The sequence below is a fragment of the Laetiporus sulphureus genome (genome assembly GCF_001632365.1).
Source record: "Laetiporus sulphureus 93-53 unplaced genomic scaffold LAESUscaffold_36, whole genome shotgun sequence".
Classification (NCBI taxonomy): Eukaryota; Fungi; Basidiomycota; class Agaricomycetes; order Polyporales; family Laetiporaceae; genus Laetiporus; species Laetiporus sulphureus.
In genome coordinates, this window is record NW_024468545.1 from 222,364 (window position 1) to 237,048 (window position 14,685).

At 52.5% G+C, this 14,685-nt stretch overlaps 6 protein-coding genes across 6 annotated transcripts; 3 read left to right on the plus strand and 3 right to left on the minus strand.

Moving 5' to 3' along the window:
• Positions 1–316: 316 nt before the first annotated feature.
• On the plus strand, positions 317–1,648 carry LAESUDRAFT_319832 (peptidase C14). Its single transcript, XM_040901997.1, has 13 exons — positions 317–431; positions 487–533; positions 587–604; positions 660–692; positions 744–755; positions 815–839; positions 887–906; positions 965–1,051; positions 1,111–1,191; positions 1,246–1,264; positions 1,316–1,361; positions 1,417–1,471; positions 1,525–1,648. Exons 1-13 carry the CDS (start codon positions 362–364, stop codon positions 1,546–1,548), a joined length of 537 nt encoding a protein of 178 aa, XP_040761688.1. The 5' UTR covers positions 317–361; the 3' UTR covers positions 1,549–1,648.
• On the minus strand, positions 1,550–4,763 carry LAESUDRAFT_728654 (amp dependent CoA ligase). The gene is made up of 19 exons (XM_040909481.1): positions 4,268–4,763; positions 4,152–4,206; positions 4,084–4,098; positions 4,003–4,029; positions 3,930–3,948; positions 3,849–3,878; positions 3,463–3,787; positions 3,277–3,397; positions 3,203–3,217; positions 3,105–3,151; positions 2,968–3,047; positions 2,882–2,915; positions 2,679–2,808; positions 2,394–2,595; positions 2,306–2,329; positions 2,181–2,250; positions 2,101–2,128; positions 1,859–2,046; positions 1,550–1,803 (listed from the first exon to the last, which is right to left on the minus strand). The coding sequence occupies exons 1-19, from the start codon at positions 4,427–4,429 to the stop codon at positions 1,639–1,641; spliced, it is 1,737 nt and encodes a 578-aa protein (XP_040761689.1). The 5' UTR covers positions 4,430–4,763; the 3' UTR covers positions 1,550–1,638.
• A 1,930-nt stretch (positions 4,764–6,693) lies between these two features.
• Positions 6,694–8,138, plus strand: LAESUDRAFT_728655 (uncharacterized protein). The gene is made up of 6 exons (XM_040909482.1): positions 6,694–6,909; positions 6,970–7,117; positions 7,170–7,305; positions 7,374–7,518; positions 7,581–7,720; positions 7,783–8,138. Exons 1-6 carry the CDS (start codon positions 6,750–6,752, stop codon positions 7,930–7,932), a joined length of 879 nt encoding a protein of 292 aa, XP_040761690.1. The 5' UTR covers positions 6,694–6,749; the 3' UTR covers positions 7,933–8,138.
• Positions 8,139–9,781: 1,643 nt separating this feature from the next.
• On the minus strand, positions 9,782–10,403 carry LAESUDRAFT_320708 (uncharacterized protein). The gene is made up of 2 exons (XM_040902000.1): positions 9,988–10,403; positions 9,782–9,926 (listed from the first exon to the last, which is right to left on the minus strand). Exons 1-2 carry the CDS (start codon positions 10,192–10,194, stop codon positions 9,840–9,842), a joined length of 294 nt encoding a protein of 97 aa, XP_040761691.1. The 5' UTR covers positions 10,195–10,403; the 3' UTR covers positions 9,782–9,839.
• A 673-nt stretch (positions 10,404–11,076) lies between these two features.
• Positions 11,077–11,837, minus strand: LAESUDRAFT_320119 (uncharacterized protein). Its single transcript, XM_040901998.1, has 4 exons — positions 11,778–11,837; positions 11,572–11,703; positions 11,369–11,507; positions 11,077–11,184 (listed from the first exon to the last, which is right to left on the minus strand). Exons 1-4 carry the CDS (start codon positions 11,803–11,805, stop codon positions 11,175–11,177), a joined length of 309 nt encoding a protein of 102 aa, XP_040761692.1. The 5' UTR covers positions 11,806–11,837; the 3' UTR covers positions 11,077–11,174.
• A 1,566-nt stretch (positions 11,838–13,403) lies between these two features.
• Positions 13,404–14,447, plus strand: LAESUDRAFT_320505 (uncharacterized protein). Its single transcript, XM_040901999.1, has 3 exons — positions 13,404–13,589; positions 13,666–14,150; positions 14,211–14,447. Exons 2-3 carry the CDS (start codon positions 13,863–13,865, stop codon positions 14,403–14,405), a joined length of 483 nt encoding a protein of 160 aa, XP_040761693.1. The 5' UTR covers positions 13,404–13,589; positions 13,666–13,862; the 3' UTR covers positions 14,406–14,447.
• Positions 14,448–14,685: the final 238 nt, after the last annotated feature.

The window sequence follows — 14,685 nt, forward strand, 5'->3', positions numbered from 1 at the left end:
TAGATCGGCATCAACTATACTGCAAACGTTCTGATGAATCAATTCGGTATAACTTCTTTGCGAGGCTGTCACAACGACGCTCGCGATATGAAGCAGTGTCTCATAGGTATAATTCCTTCCGATGCGCGGAATGACTCTTACAGAAGCGATGTTTTCCTAGACTGTTTAGGATATGCCGCGGAGCACATCACGATGATGATCGACGAGGACGACGTTGACGCAGCCGTTGTACCTACACGTGGTAACATCATGTCGGCGCTCGACAATTTGGTCCAGAATGCGCAACCATTCGACCATCTGTTTCTTCACTGTATGCCCTACAATTACTTGAAACGTTTCAAGAACCCATAGTGTACCCCGCATGTTAGATTCAGGTCATGGAGGCCAGGTTTCGGCCACTGATGGCGATGAGGTAGACGGCATGGACGAAGGTCGGGAGTTTTCCAGATGGCCATTCGGGCAGTACTGATACGTCATCGTCGAAAGACATCTACCCCTCTGACTTCAACATCTCCGGCTGTATCATTGATAATGTAAGAGGCACATTATGATATGCTTCCAACTGCTCATGACCTTTCCATCACAGGATATACACGATATTCTAGTAGCTGTTATATTCGTCTATCATTGATTTCAACATACTCACTGGCAGAAATCAGACCAGACGGCTCCCGAAAGAGTGCCGATTGACAGTATGTCGTCCCCCAACCTCGGATGGTCTATCCCGCTGACTACGCTTACAGTGCGTATTCGACGTTGGTGACGAATCACACGTTTCACGTCTGGTGGTCACTTGATAGTATTTCTTTCGCAGTCCTGCCATTCTGAATCTGTGCTTGGTGAGCATATAGATTCTACAGAGGGAAGGTTGCTCAGACTCCATCAGATCTTCCCTATACCCTAACAGTGAGTACGCCATCACACCATGCTATGCTACCTTTACTCATATGGCTGTTTATACAAGTGCTCGCGGTCGCGCCCTGGTCACCCTATGTTCCATAGCGAAGTATCTAAGGAAGCTTGGCCAGCGAAAGCAGTGGAAGGAGACGTCGTAGGCAATGTCACCAGCTCATTTTAAGCAGGAACTCACGCAGGCTCTTTGCTTTCCAGATATGCTGCAGTGCGTGCACAGACGAAGGTATAAGCAGGGAAACGTACGGAGCAGCTGGCGCGAGCGGCCTATTTACCTCCGTCAGTGACCACGAAAGCATCATCCTGATCTTGTCTGATATTTGACATCGTTAGGCGTTAATAAAGCTGATCCGTTCGTCCTTCGTTCGGACGCTGAGGGTATTGTGCTCACCCGATAATTCAGGGTCACACCCAAACTATAGTTGGATGGATCTCATATGCTCGGCAAGGTGCGTCGCGTAACACAGTGTCTCAATGAATGCGCTGAGTGCGTGGATGGCACAGAAAGGAATTGGAAAGCAGTGGCCAAGAACCTCAGCTGTCCGTCTCGCACGAATGCGTACGTTGGCGTTGCGATGCAGATGTACCACAGGCTCATGTACCTTCTCGCAGGACATCAACTGCACCATTGCTTGACCGACCAACCAGATGCCGCAGCGAAATGCCAACGTCTATATAATCGTATATAAATGATATGATATCCACGATACTGCCTAGAGATAATATTTAGAGCTTGGCCTTGACGGTCACCTCGCCCTTTGCCCTCATCTCCCTCGCCTTCTCCCGCAGGACACGTCGCAATAGCTTGCCACTCGGGTTGCGCGGGACAGCATCGATGAACTCCACACCGCCGGTCAGCCGTTTGAAGTGCACCTTATTGTCCGCAACGTGCTGTAGTGAAACCATCAGCTCCCAGCCCCGAGCGACACCGCAACGATACACCGACCTTGATGATGGCAGCCTTGATCTTCGCCGCCTCTGCCGGGTCCTTCTTCATGCGCTCTGCGGCTTGCGCGCTAGGCACGACGAATGCGAGCGGGACCTCGCCGCTGTAGTCGTCCGGCAGGCCCACGATGCAGACGTCGGACACGTCGGACAGCTCGAGCAGGTGGCCCTCGAGCTCCGGCGGTGCCACTGAACGGTGGATCAGAAATGTCGTCTTTTAGATGATGAGGATGGTATACGAACCTTGAAAGCCCTTGACCTTGATGAGGTCCTGGAGCAGCGACTTCAGGATGGATTGTGTCAGAGAAGGCGAATGAGGTTACCTTGATTCGGTCGACGACAAACAGCTCGCTTTTCTTGTTGACATAGACCTCATCACCAGTATGGACCCAGCTGTTCGACAGCCCACTCAGCACAAACTCGGAGCTTGCGCACGCATTCGACGTACCCGTCCCTGAAGGTATCCTTCGTCCTATAACACGCTCTCGTCAGCAAGACGCAATAATCAGAGCAGCGTTGCAAGAGACAAAACTCACGCTGCCTCATTGTTAAGATAACCCAACGCGTTTGACGGGCTCTTCACGACCAGCTCGCCCGTCTGGCCGATCGGCGCGAGCGAGCCATCCTCGCGCACCACCCGCACCACGACGCCAGGGAGAAGCCTCCCGGCGCTTCCGGGGGTGCCGACCTGCTGCTCGAGCTGGGGAAACGAGATCGCCGTGCTCGTCTCCGTCATGCCTATATATTGTTATAATGGAACATGACAACGTGATAGCGTGAATGGTTGTAGGAAGCGGTGGAAGCACGAGTTAGATACTGACCGTATCCCTGGCCGATCATGACTTGCGGATAGAGCTTGCTCACTTGCAGCATGAGCTCACCGGACAGAGGGGCCGCGCCGCTCGCGATCATGCGTATGCTGCTCAGATCGTACTTCTTCGTTGCCGGGTGCTACGCGAAGAGTCGCCAACAGTGTCTTCAGTTAACACGGCAGCCCAAGCTGATGAGAGGACAATAGACCTGCCTTGCAGAGTGCGACAATCATCGGCGGGACGAAGCTGTTGTGCCGAAATCAGGATACCATGCCAAAGTAAGTGGGCAGGGACGCACGCAAGGAAGTTGATGCGATGCCGCTGGATGCTGTCGAGCATCTTGAGGAAGTCGAACTTTGTAACGACAACGACAGAGATCTGCAAACCGTGCGCGTGATCAGTTGGCAGCCCGGCAGCCAGCCAGAATACACTCACTCCGTAGAAGACCTGGAAGTGCATGATGATGACTTGGCCGTAGATGTCTTCAAACGGTATCTATGAGCTACATCCTTGTATGCCGAGACCGAGCTTACGGTAGAACGGAAGTACTGAAGGACGACAAGAATCAATAAACATCGCGAGACTCGTAAGATTCATCTCCACTGACCAGCAATCCCGACATCTCCTTTCCGGAACTTCTTCTTTTCCCATGGCGCTGTGTCCGCATTGTTGTAAGACGATATCTGAATGACGTTCGCGATGAGACTATAGTGCGGGATCTTCACAGCCTGTCATAATAATCAAACTCTTCAGCCACTCAACGCCTTTTCCGGGGCAGGCCGAAATCAGTCACCTTAGGCAAACCGGTCGTCCCACTGGAGAAGCTCAAGAATGCCAACTTGGTCTTTCCCTCTCCTGGTCTAAGCTTCCTCTCCACAAAGTTCTTCGGCAGCCTCGCGCCCTCCTGCACCAGCTGCGGTATCGTCACGTGACCCTTTGCCTCAAGGAGCCCAGCCGGGGCAGGCTCGAGCAGAATGATGTGGTCGTCAGGCAGGCCGACGGATTTGGCTGCGGAAAGCGCGATAGGGAGATTGGCGGGATGCACAATGAGTAGCTTGGCCTGGGTCATGCGGAGCTGGTAGACGAGTTCCTCGACGGTGTAGGCGGGGTTGGCGGCACTGTTGTTTTGGGATAGAAAGGTTAGGTGGGAATAGGCGTTGATGATCACAGAGTACTCACGTAATGATTGCTCCTAGGCGGAAGGAGGCCCTATGCAGAGTAAGGGGATGGATGAGCCATAGCAGCCTTTTGGTTGCTTACCACATCACGATGGGGTAGTCTGATGGTATCGGTGGTCAGCAGGCTGCAGCGCGCTGACATCTGTGCAACGCACCAACATGATTGGGGCTGCATATGCAGACTGAAGAGGAGTCAATCTAAGGTTGCGTTTGCGTAACACACGCGAAGGACATACCGACTTCGTCTTCGCCTTTCGAGAGGCTCAGCGCATGCACACGTCATGTCAGACGACACATCACTCACCTAGCTTCCACTTTTCGTGCAACGAGTTCGCAAGCGCGTCCGTGTGCGGCTTGATCTGCAGAACAGGGATCAGCTTCGATTTTTACCTTCTCACGAGCGGCTATCCCTCAACGCACCTCCTCGAACCCAACCTTCCTTCCCGTGTCGTCCTCAATGAACCACGTCGTCTCATTCCTCTTGACCGGCCTATTGGGATGCTCATAGTCTTGCATGAACTGCACGATCGTCAAGTCGTCCGGAATCTGCGCAAGCTCTCCAGGTCCATAGATCTCGCTCATTTTGCAGGGTTCTGACAGGCACAGAGGTTTATAGGGTATCGCGCGAGTATCCGGAGAGGAGCTGAGAGCAAAGGAGAGAATGGTCGACTGGTCAGCAGGAGACGAACGAGCGCCAGCACATTATATACGACAGCCATCGCCTTGGAAATCTCGGACTCGGCATTTGGGACCCGTTGGCAGGTTCTGCGGGTCAAAATCAGATGACCATGCTCGCCGCGGCACCTTTTTGCTCAAGCGAATGTACGAAGACAGCTGCGTAGAAAATTGCAGGAAATCAGATGAAGTAAATTTTGTAAACCGCAACTGAAGTTGGACAGTTCAATGTGGTTTGCGCTGTGAGTTTCGTCAAGTTTTTGAGCGGAATTGCACGACATCGCAGATCGTGATCGAAGGTGCCTGCTTCTTTTGGTGACCGATGACAAGAGAGACACGTGGTTGTCCGGAGAACGACTTTGCTCTCGGGCGAATCACAGGTCGCCAGCGTTCGGATACAGCGACTTTGCAAGGAAATATATTCGCGGAAGAGTCTGTTAAAACAACGTGTACGAGCGGGAGCGCATTGCGCTTATCACGGTTCTGTCTTTGACGGCAATATCTTGAAAGACCATCTGCATATCGTTCTGCAATTGCAAGATTCAAGAAGAGCGGCTCCGAATCTTTGTAGCCATGTACGTTTCTGATGCTTCCAATCTCGGTCATTCACGAGTACAGATGATGTGTTCGGTCATTTTCTTCCTCAACATATTCAACGTCCACAGATCGAGTTGTGATGCGCAATCTCCATCAACTGCAGGAAATTGTTGACGAATATCTTCCTCGTATCACCAGCTTAACCAGTACTGATATGGACTATATAGTCGCCTTCTACCCATTATCAACGATTTATTCCAGCAGTATGTTCGCTTTTTCTCTTGGATTGGACCACGCAGTCGGCGGCTCTGTGCTGTATACGTTTACATGCCTATCACGAATCTGATTGTTCACTACCATTATCACAGCATTGAATGGAGCTGTGTCCGCGCCTACCATCTACATCTCTTCAATTTTGGGCCGCGCTCTTGGAGCCTATTCATCGTGCCCCTGACCACCTTCAATAGATTGTCGTGGAGTTCTTTTTGTCTAACATTGCACCTTCCAGGGCCTGAACGTTGGCGAAATGCCCGTTGCCTCTGAACATGTGCCGTCTCTGGACTACACGTCGTCTTTTCCTGTCGTTCTTTATAGGACCACAAACGCGGATACATGTGCGCCCCTCGAATATCTATACGGGTTGCAACGTGTCGTCGTAAGGAGCTAACGATTGCGAAGAAACCATCCGACCGAACCGAATGAGGCCTCAAGCGACGTACAACTGCAGGTTGGGTTGACCGTCTCCGCGTGGCTAGAAACAGAAATTGAGCGTCATCATCACTGCGAGGGTCCGCTTTCGAGGCTGTACACCGAAGTTGCCTCATACCATGCGGCCCAGAAGGCTCATGGAAAACGGCCAGCTGATCGCATTGACTTCGCCCGATCGATCGTGGCACTGCTCGCTAACGGAAATGGCTCCATTCACTGCCGCTATCGCTAACGAATTCACGCGCACACAGAATTGATTGCCTGGAGATCACATCGTAGCCCCCACCGCAATTTGCGAATGCGAACATAACAACAGCTAACTAGCCGGAGGATTCACGCGCAACTCAGCACCCGATCGGTCGTGGCGATGCTTGGGAAGGCGGTACACAGAATACATTCATCAATACATCAACAATGCGGCTGACATATACACTGTCTAGTGTGCCTGCCGTCCGTCAGCAATGCCATGTCGGGGCCCGTGATCACTTCCCTTCACAACAGTGCATTCTAGCTAGTGGTGAATAGGCGCCTCGCTAGGAAACGAGCCCGCGCTATCCGAAACAGTACTTGGTGCCCCCGAGATGCCCTGCATTGCATTAGCGGTGCCGGTGAGACACCGTCTGGAATGATGCGCGCGATGCGCGAAATACTAGCCTGTTGCATGTCTTCGCTGCGCGAAAGCTGCGGATCCCACCTGCCAGCTCTTAGTGCTGTATGCACGGCCTTGTAACCCGCTGCGTGTGTATGTCCCTCTTCGGATTACATCCGACCAATCGGAGCTCGACCGCTGGGAGCTCCAGATTGCGGCTAAGACCAGCGGGCCGGTCGGCAAGAATGCGTTCAACCAGCAGAGGAACAGCCTTTACACTGCTGCTCGTGCCTCAACGAAAAGATAAATGGGCGTCGCTTCTTCTGGTATGTTCTTTACCATCCCTCCTGTCCTTTGCCTCCTGCAAGAGCTCATTTGACGTAAATTAGTATCATGTCATCCGATATCAACTATGCACACGCAGAGGGCATATACTCTGTCGCCGGCGCGGTGATATTAACCGTCGTCTACGCTCCTCTTCTCGCATTCTACTTGTTCAGGAGCGTCACACGGCCGACCTATGTGCATTTTGTGCTGGCGCTCTTCTGTCTCGGTACGCCATAGTACTTCAATTTTAAATATTGCGCCCCCAACTGACATACCATCATTATAGTCAGGGTCGTCGCGTTCGCTCTCCGAGCTGCGCTCGCAGGCAACAGCGCAGCCGCTCACAATGAGAACGTTCTCATCGCCGAAGAGATCATATACCAAGTCTCGTTCTTTGGTGTTCTCTACTCGGCATACACCCTGGTCCTCGACCGGTACGCATCATCGTTCCGACCTTACTGCCATGCTAAGCCGTAAACCTTCCAGAGAAGCCCTCGTGGACATCGCCGCCGTCCTGCGCTACTTCCCTTCTCCCTTGATGGTGGTTTACAGAATCATGCGCATGAGGCACTTGATTCGCATCGCGCTCATCGCAGCCATCGCTCTCGGCATCGCTGGCACCGTCAGTATGCGGTGATCATCTGCCTAATACAAGCTTCAAACTGACATGCATTTTTTTGCGTGCGTTAGAACGACATGATCAGCGCAAAGACACAGTCCGCGTACAACACCGCTATTTCGCTGCGCAGCGCTAGCGTGTACATCTTCCTCGCCGTCACCTGCCTTCTCGTCCTCAACTCTATGCTCCTGGCGGCCGTCACTATCAAAACATACGGTGCGTCATGCGAAATATACCTTATCGCAGTAAACTCACTGATGGCGCTCCGCCTATGATAGCGAAGCAGCCGCCCACCCAGGAACAACGCGGGCTCAGCAAGCTCGGGGCGACATATGGCATTTTCTTCCTGCTCGCTATCGCCGCCATGCTGTTCACGCGCGAAGCGTTCTACGCGGCAACCGAGCACCACACGTCAGAGGTACGCTTTCAATTCATCTGCCCACCGACTTGCATTCATTGACTTTGTGAATGGTCCATCAGCAAATTAACGAAAAACTCTGGTACCCGCTCTCTGCACTCACCGAGCTCATCGCGGTGATGCTCTTTGCTGTCCCGGGCCTTGTCCCTTCGCGCAAAGAACTGCCGAAGGAGGAGACGTCGGAGTTGAACCTCCTTCGAGGTGCGGTATAGGCGATGCGCACCCGGATGGGACTCTTCGATTCGTTGTCTTATGCTCCTTCTGTGATAGTCCATGAGTAGAATACGATACCCGCCTGAGTCTGTGTGGTTCGGAACTTGATAATTGCCCAGCTTCGTTTGGTGCCGCTGGCGCCCGGTACGGATAACTCATGTTCATCATGGAAGCCCGAACGGTTGTGCTGAATTTACATCCATGAATTCAAGTGCTCCTATGCATCGTATCCTTTCAACTTACTCCGAATGCGTTATTGAAGCTTCGGGCTGGATGAAACTTCCTTTTTTTTCCCTGCGTCTGCGCACAGACGCGTCTCACAGGCCTAACACAGGTCCAGAGTTCTCCTTGGCACATCACCATCATGCTCACTCCAGTGTTTCTTCATACACATCACGACGACCAAGCCACGTATCTCAAGAACACTTGGGGTAATTGATTTGCAAACTATACAGGTAGGTCCCTACTAGAACGCTAACCTGGATCTTTGACACGAGGTCAACCTGAAGGGAGGCGACGTTTCGTCGCTCAGCGCAGCGAGACTACACCTCCGAATCCCACAACGTCAAACTAACCAATCAGGGTCAAGTAGACGTGAATACGTAGGGAAGTAGGAGAATCGAGCGAGGAGCTGTAGACGACCTGAGACGGCCTCGTACAGCCTTCAATCGGGTGTTGTGGAAGTTGTTGACAACCATATGATCCCGACAGTATATTGCATTCGTGCACTACTCACACGACCGATAGGCGATGCGTGCGCAAGGCGTGCGCATGACATATGTCATTGATTATCTTGATAGCCTCGGTTCAACCTCGGCCTTGAAGTGTCGCCGGCGATAATCACCATCCTGACGGTCACAAGAATTAACAACACATTCACAATGAATGTGGCAGAACTCAAAGCTCATTGACTTACCATCAAATGCCTCTACTGCGAGATAGCAGCGAGGAAGGTGGTGTCCGCTTGAGATGCGATTGTACATCCGAGGAGCAGCATCAAGGGCATAATCCCGTAGGAGGCAGCCTCCGTTGATGGCCCGATGGCTCACTGGCCATTCTTGGGGGATTAAGCTGCAGCGTGGCATGCGCAGTCACCGAATGAACTAAATTCACTCGGGAACCACACAGTCCCTGGGAGATACATGGCCATCTCAATGAGCCCCGCCAACTAAGTCGAATTGAGACTGTACACAACTAACCATATCGTAGAAGCGGTCTCCGGTGTGGCCCCTGCTTAGCCATCCAGATTCCGCGGCAGGTTTGAGAGAGCGAGGGGGGTGCTCTGACTCCGAGTCACACAGACAGGGAGGAGCGACCGTCCTCGTCCCGTGGCTGTCATGGAGGGCTAAGTTCCTAAAAACACATAGAGACTGTGCAAAGGCAACTTACGTGGGTTAGCTCTGCCCGCAGTACGCGTCCGTACAAGGTAGGAAAGAGACCAGAGAACGTCAGCCGGCGCTCGTGGGTAGATATATATGCACCAGCGCGACCTGAGGGCAGGCAGAATCCCACGCTGCACGTGCAGCACTTTTTAGGGTTAGGGCAACGAGCCACCGCGGCCGCTGTCTGAGACAACTATTGGCATAAGCGGGGCATCGAGTCTCCTTTCCATGCAATGCTACCGCGACAATTCAATGTTCTCCGGATGCCACACGGAGAGATCTCAGCCCACGAATCGACTTTCGTCTGAGTACACACGCTCAGTCGAGGATCGACTCAACATCTGAGCAGCAAACGCTTGAAGTCAGCTCGCCACCAATCAAACCTCATTTTCATATGACCTCACATTGAGAGGGCCTTTTTCTAACGGGCTTACTGTCGGACTCAGCTTTGCGCCGAAAGCCTCGATAGTACCGGCTGCATGAGCATACTCATTTGCACGCACATCATTGAGCCCTCTCCATTCTTATTCTTGCGCAGGCGCCGTGTTTCCTATGGGACATTCAAATATAGCCAATCTCCAAGACGTACACCGGTGGATGTGACGAGAAATCTGTAGCAAGAAGGCAGAGCTGACTCGGGTATGACCTGCTTAATTATTCTCTAAGACCTACATTGAACGCCGCGCTTCCTACCAGGCAGAGCTCCCGGCAACCCAACGGCTCGGGATGAATTGGGTTAGTCCATGGGTTGTCTCGAACGGGATAGCTAATGGACTGCTCGATGGCCGTCACTGATCTAGCAAGCACGAGCGTCAACGACGCACGTCCCGAAGAGACAATACCTATACAACCTACAAGTGCGTGTTCGACTGGCCCCATGCATGGAAATCTCCATAACAAATTTCTCAGAAGGCAAATTACTATGCGAAAGAAAATCTCGCAACATGCGGCAGCCGCCGCTGCAAATCAGGCTTAGACCTCGGCGGATAGATTGTCAAGAATAACGCAAGAGGAAGCAGAGACGACTCCGCCGCCATGCTGCTCACGCGCGAAGCGTTCTCGCGGCGACCGAGCACCACGCATCAGAGGTACGCTTTTGGCTCATCTTCCCCACCGACTTGCATTCATTGACTTCGAACGGTCCCAACAGCAAATCAACGGAAAACTTCGGTACCCGCTCTCTGCGCTCACCGAACTCGTCGCGGTGATGCTCTTCGCTACCCCGGGCCTTGCGCCCTCGCGTCGAGAGCTGCCGAAGCAGGAGACGTCGCAGCTGAATCTCCTTCGAGGCACGGTATGGGCGATGCGCGCCCGGATGGGACTCTTCGATTTGATTATTAGTCGTCTTGAACCACTCGTCGTTTTATGCTCCTTCTGTTGTCGCCCATGAGTAGAATAAGATACCCGCCTGAGTCTATGTGTTTCGGAACTTGATAATTGCCCAGCTTCGTTCGGTGCCGCTGGCGCCCCATACTACGGATAACTCATGTTCATGCAGTCCGAACGATTGTGCAACCATGTATTCAAATGCTCCTATGCATCGTATCCTTTTGACTTGCTCCGAATGCGTTACTAGAGCTTCGGGCTGGATGAAACGTCTTTTTCTCTCTTTCAACCCGGTGTCTGTGCACAGACCGGGTTCTCTTTGGCGCATCACCAGCATTCTCACTCCTGTTTCTTCATACACATCACGACGACCAAGCCATGTATCTCAAGGAAACTTGGGGTAATTGATTTGCAAACTATACAGGTAGGTCCCTACAAGAACGCTAACCTGGATCTTTGACCCGAGGGTCAACCTGAAGGGGGGGGGCGGCGTTTCAGCGCTCAGCGCTGCGAGACTACACCTCTGAATCCCACTATGTCAAACTAACCAATCAGGACGAAGTAGACGTGAGTAGGTAGGTAAGTAGGTAAGTTGAGCGAGCTGTCGACGATCCGAGACGACCTCGTACAGCCTTCAATTGGGTGTTCTGGAAGTTGTTGACAACCATATGACCCCTGAGGATATGCATTCGCGACTACTTATACGACCGATAGGCGATGAGTGCGCAAAGCGTGCGCATGACAGATTGGGTTGCGGAGGGTAGCGGGGAAAGCGGTTGAGGAGGAAGGCGGTTGGTGGAAGGGGTTGGCGGATGTTTGGGGGGGTTTGCCACAAATGAACTTAATCATTGGGGAACCACGCAGCCCTGGGAGATACATGGTCATCTCAATGAGCCCCACCAACTAAGCAGAATTGATATTGTACACGACTTACCATGTTGTAGAAGCGGTCTCCGGTGCGACTCCAGATTCCGTGGCAGTTGAAGGAGGGGGGAGGATGGGGGGTTGGAGGCAGAGGGAGCTCTGGTTCCGAGTCGCGCAGACGCGCAGAGGGAGGAGGGACTGTCCTCGTCCCGTGGCTGTCGTGAAGTGCTAAGTTCCTAAAAACACATAGAGACTGCAATAAGGTAACTTACGTGGGTTAGCTCTGCCGGCAGGACGCATCCGTCCTGGGGGGAGGGGAGAGACCAAAGAACCTCAGCCGGCGCTCGTGGGTAGGTATGTATGCACCAGCGCGACTTGAGGGCAGGCGCAATCCCACGCTGCACGTGCGGATGTGCCACCGCGGTCCGCTAGTACCGGCTGGGTGGACAACTATCATGAATGTGGCATCGAGTCTCCTTTTCATGCAAGAACTCTGGATGCCAGATGGAGAGCCCTCAGTGCCGCAGCTCGCCGCCAAAATAACACCATTTTCGTGTGAGCTTGAATTTGGAGGGGTTATTTTTGATTTAACAGCTTACTGTCACACTCAGCTTTCCGCCGCGACTCGCGAGTCATGAACACATTGATTCATACCCACGCCGTTAAGCCCTCTCCGTCTGATTCTCGCGCAGGCACCGTGTCCTCTCTGTGATATTCGAACAAAGCCAATCTGCAAGATGTACATCGGTAGATGTGACGAGCATTCTGTAGCAAGAAGGCAGAGCTGACTCGGGTATAATTTGGTTAATTATTCCTAAGACCTACACTGAACGCCGCGCTGCCTAGCAGGCAGAGCTCCCGGCAACCCAACGGGTCAGGATGAACTGGACTAGTTCATGGGTTGTCGAACGGAATAGCTGATGGACTGGCTGCTCGATGGCCGTCACTGATCTAGCAAGCACGAGCGTCAACGACGCACGTCCCGAAGAGACAATACCTATACAATCTAGAAGTGCCTGCCCGACTGGCTTCATGCATGGAACAATCCATAAAACATTCCTCAGAAAAGCAATTTACTATGCGAAAGAAATTGTCGCGACAGGCGGCATCCGCCGCTGCAAATCAGGCTTAGAACCGGGCGGATAGACTGGCAAGAGTGACACAAAAGGCACCAGAGACAACTCACGGGGTATACTTCGTATATCTAGCATGCACCCGAATCTTACTGGTCGTCCTGGTGGCAGGACAGACCACTCCTCCGCGGGTATGATTAAAATGATGGACCTCCACATGCACAGAAGAAGACATAAGGTTCATACCCATCGATGCAATTCGCGACGGTTCTTCCAGTGGTATTGGTTGTGAGAGGCCATGCCCGAGCAGACTGTTCATCCGGTGCAACAGAAGGCCAGCAACCTCATCGAGCTTCGCTCCCCTGCTTTGGTAGCCGGATATCGACACTGTCTCAGAAGTTGTCGTCGGTCGGTATATTTGGATCGTGGCACAAACGTGCATGGGGGAGCACGGACCTCATAAGTCAAAGAAGTCTCCTGCAAGAATCGAATGAAGTTTCGCAGACCACAGTTGCAAACCCACACCTTTCCAAAAGGGGATCTTCCTTGCCTTCTGCGCTTCTGAGCCTTCTACGGCTGTAATCGATAGCATACCTTGCAGCCTGCTGACGAGCAGTCATGTCTGCAATTGGTTCATTTCTCAGCGAAATTTAACACCCCGTCGCCTATCTGTACCTCTCACGAGCGCCATCATTCCTGTCATCGGAGCGACCAAGGCCCAGCGGACATTCAAGACAACCGACATCTCAAAAGCTCATTCTTCTTGCGTCTGCGCCACAAACAAAGTGCTTGCATCCAGAGGTTGAAGAAGAAGAGTCGCTACTTGGAGATGAGACGGATAGAGGAGGGCGCGAGGAGAAGAGTGTGGGAGAGCGGATGAGCGGAGAAGGCGGGCTTCTCGCGTCTCACTGCCTATTGCGTGGCGGACGCTTTCAAGATGAAACCGCTCGCAAGCTTTCTAAGCCGGAGCCCAATGTTCGACTTCGCGTGTCTGACGAGGCAATCTATGTGGTGAGTGACTTGTCCCGTGGCACGTATTGTACATCTTCCAATTCTTCGTAACTGTTCCGTCTCCCGCTACTACCAGGCTACGGTTCGCAAGCAGAAATTCGTTCCTCTGCTCCTCCCTCTTCAGAAGCAGAGGACCCGTCCTCTGGATTCTGCGAAGCAGAAGAAGACCCATATCAGGGCACGTACTTCAACAATCCGGAGTCGAGCACGGCGCCTTCATCAGCCGGCTACATCATCTTCTCATCATCCATTCTCACCAGTGCAGACATATCAATGCCGGATGAAACCCTCGCAAGTCCATCCGTGCAGCTGGAAATGCACTTTCCAGAAGAAGACCGGACTGATCGCAAGAACAAGAAGAAGCGCTCAAAGGACATCGCGAACGATGTGAACGCACGTGAAGGGGAATATGCTGAGACGGTCTTCTTATACGGCGTTGCGGTGTTTTACGGTCTCTCGGAAGAGCAAGAGCGCGGCATCCTGGAGGACGTGGAGCATGCAGGTCTAATGAGACGAAAGTTCGTCAAGGATGACTGGGAGATCGAGGAATGCCATTATATCGTCCGTCGTTCCTCTTTGACTCGGGTATTCCGTACGAACCGACTCTCTTATTCTGCACAGCACGGTCCAAATATCGCGCATCCTCGGATCTTCGACGACTTTTTCAGCGTGCCTTACGCTCTCTTTTTTGCATCACTGATTAGCGATTCGGCGACAGCATTCAAGACTCGCCGTCACCTCCTCAAGCTGTCCGTCGCACATGCCCTCGCTCAATCAACGCTCCTCGCATACTATGAAACGCATGCAGAGCGATGAGAATTACTCCTTGTGTATTACAGATCGTTCTGGACAGAACAGTGTATTGTACGTATGGTGAGTTGTTCTCTGACCCCAGCAGCCTCAGCGATGCTGAAAGAAGATGTTCAGCGCTGCAAGAGCTCCCTGTAGATGAACTACTCTATGAATGCATTATCTCGACACCTTTCCGTGGCAAGTCTGGCCTGTGCATCGCACAGATTTTCTTCTGTCTTCCGGTGCATGGATTTGAAGTGATGAACGGCTATTCGCGCCAGGTCTTTTCGCACCCCTTGTTGAG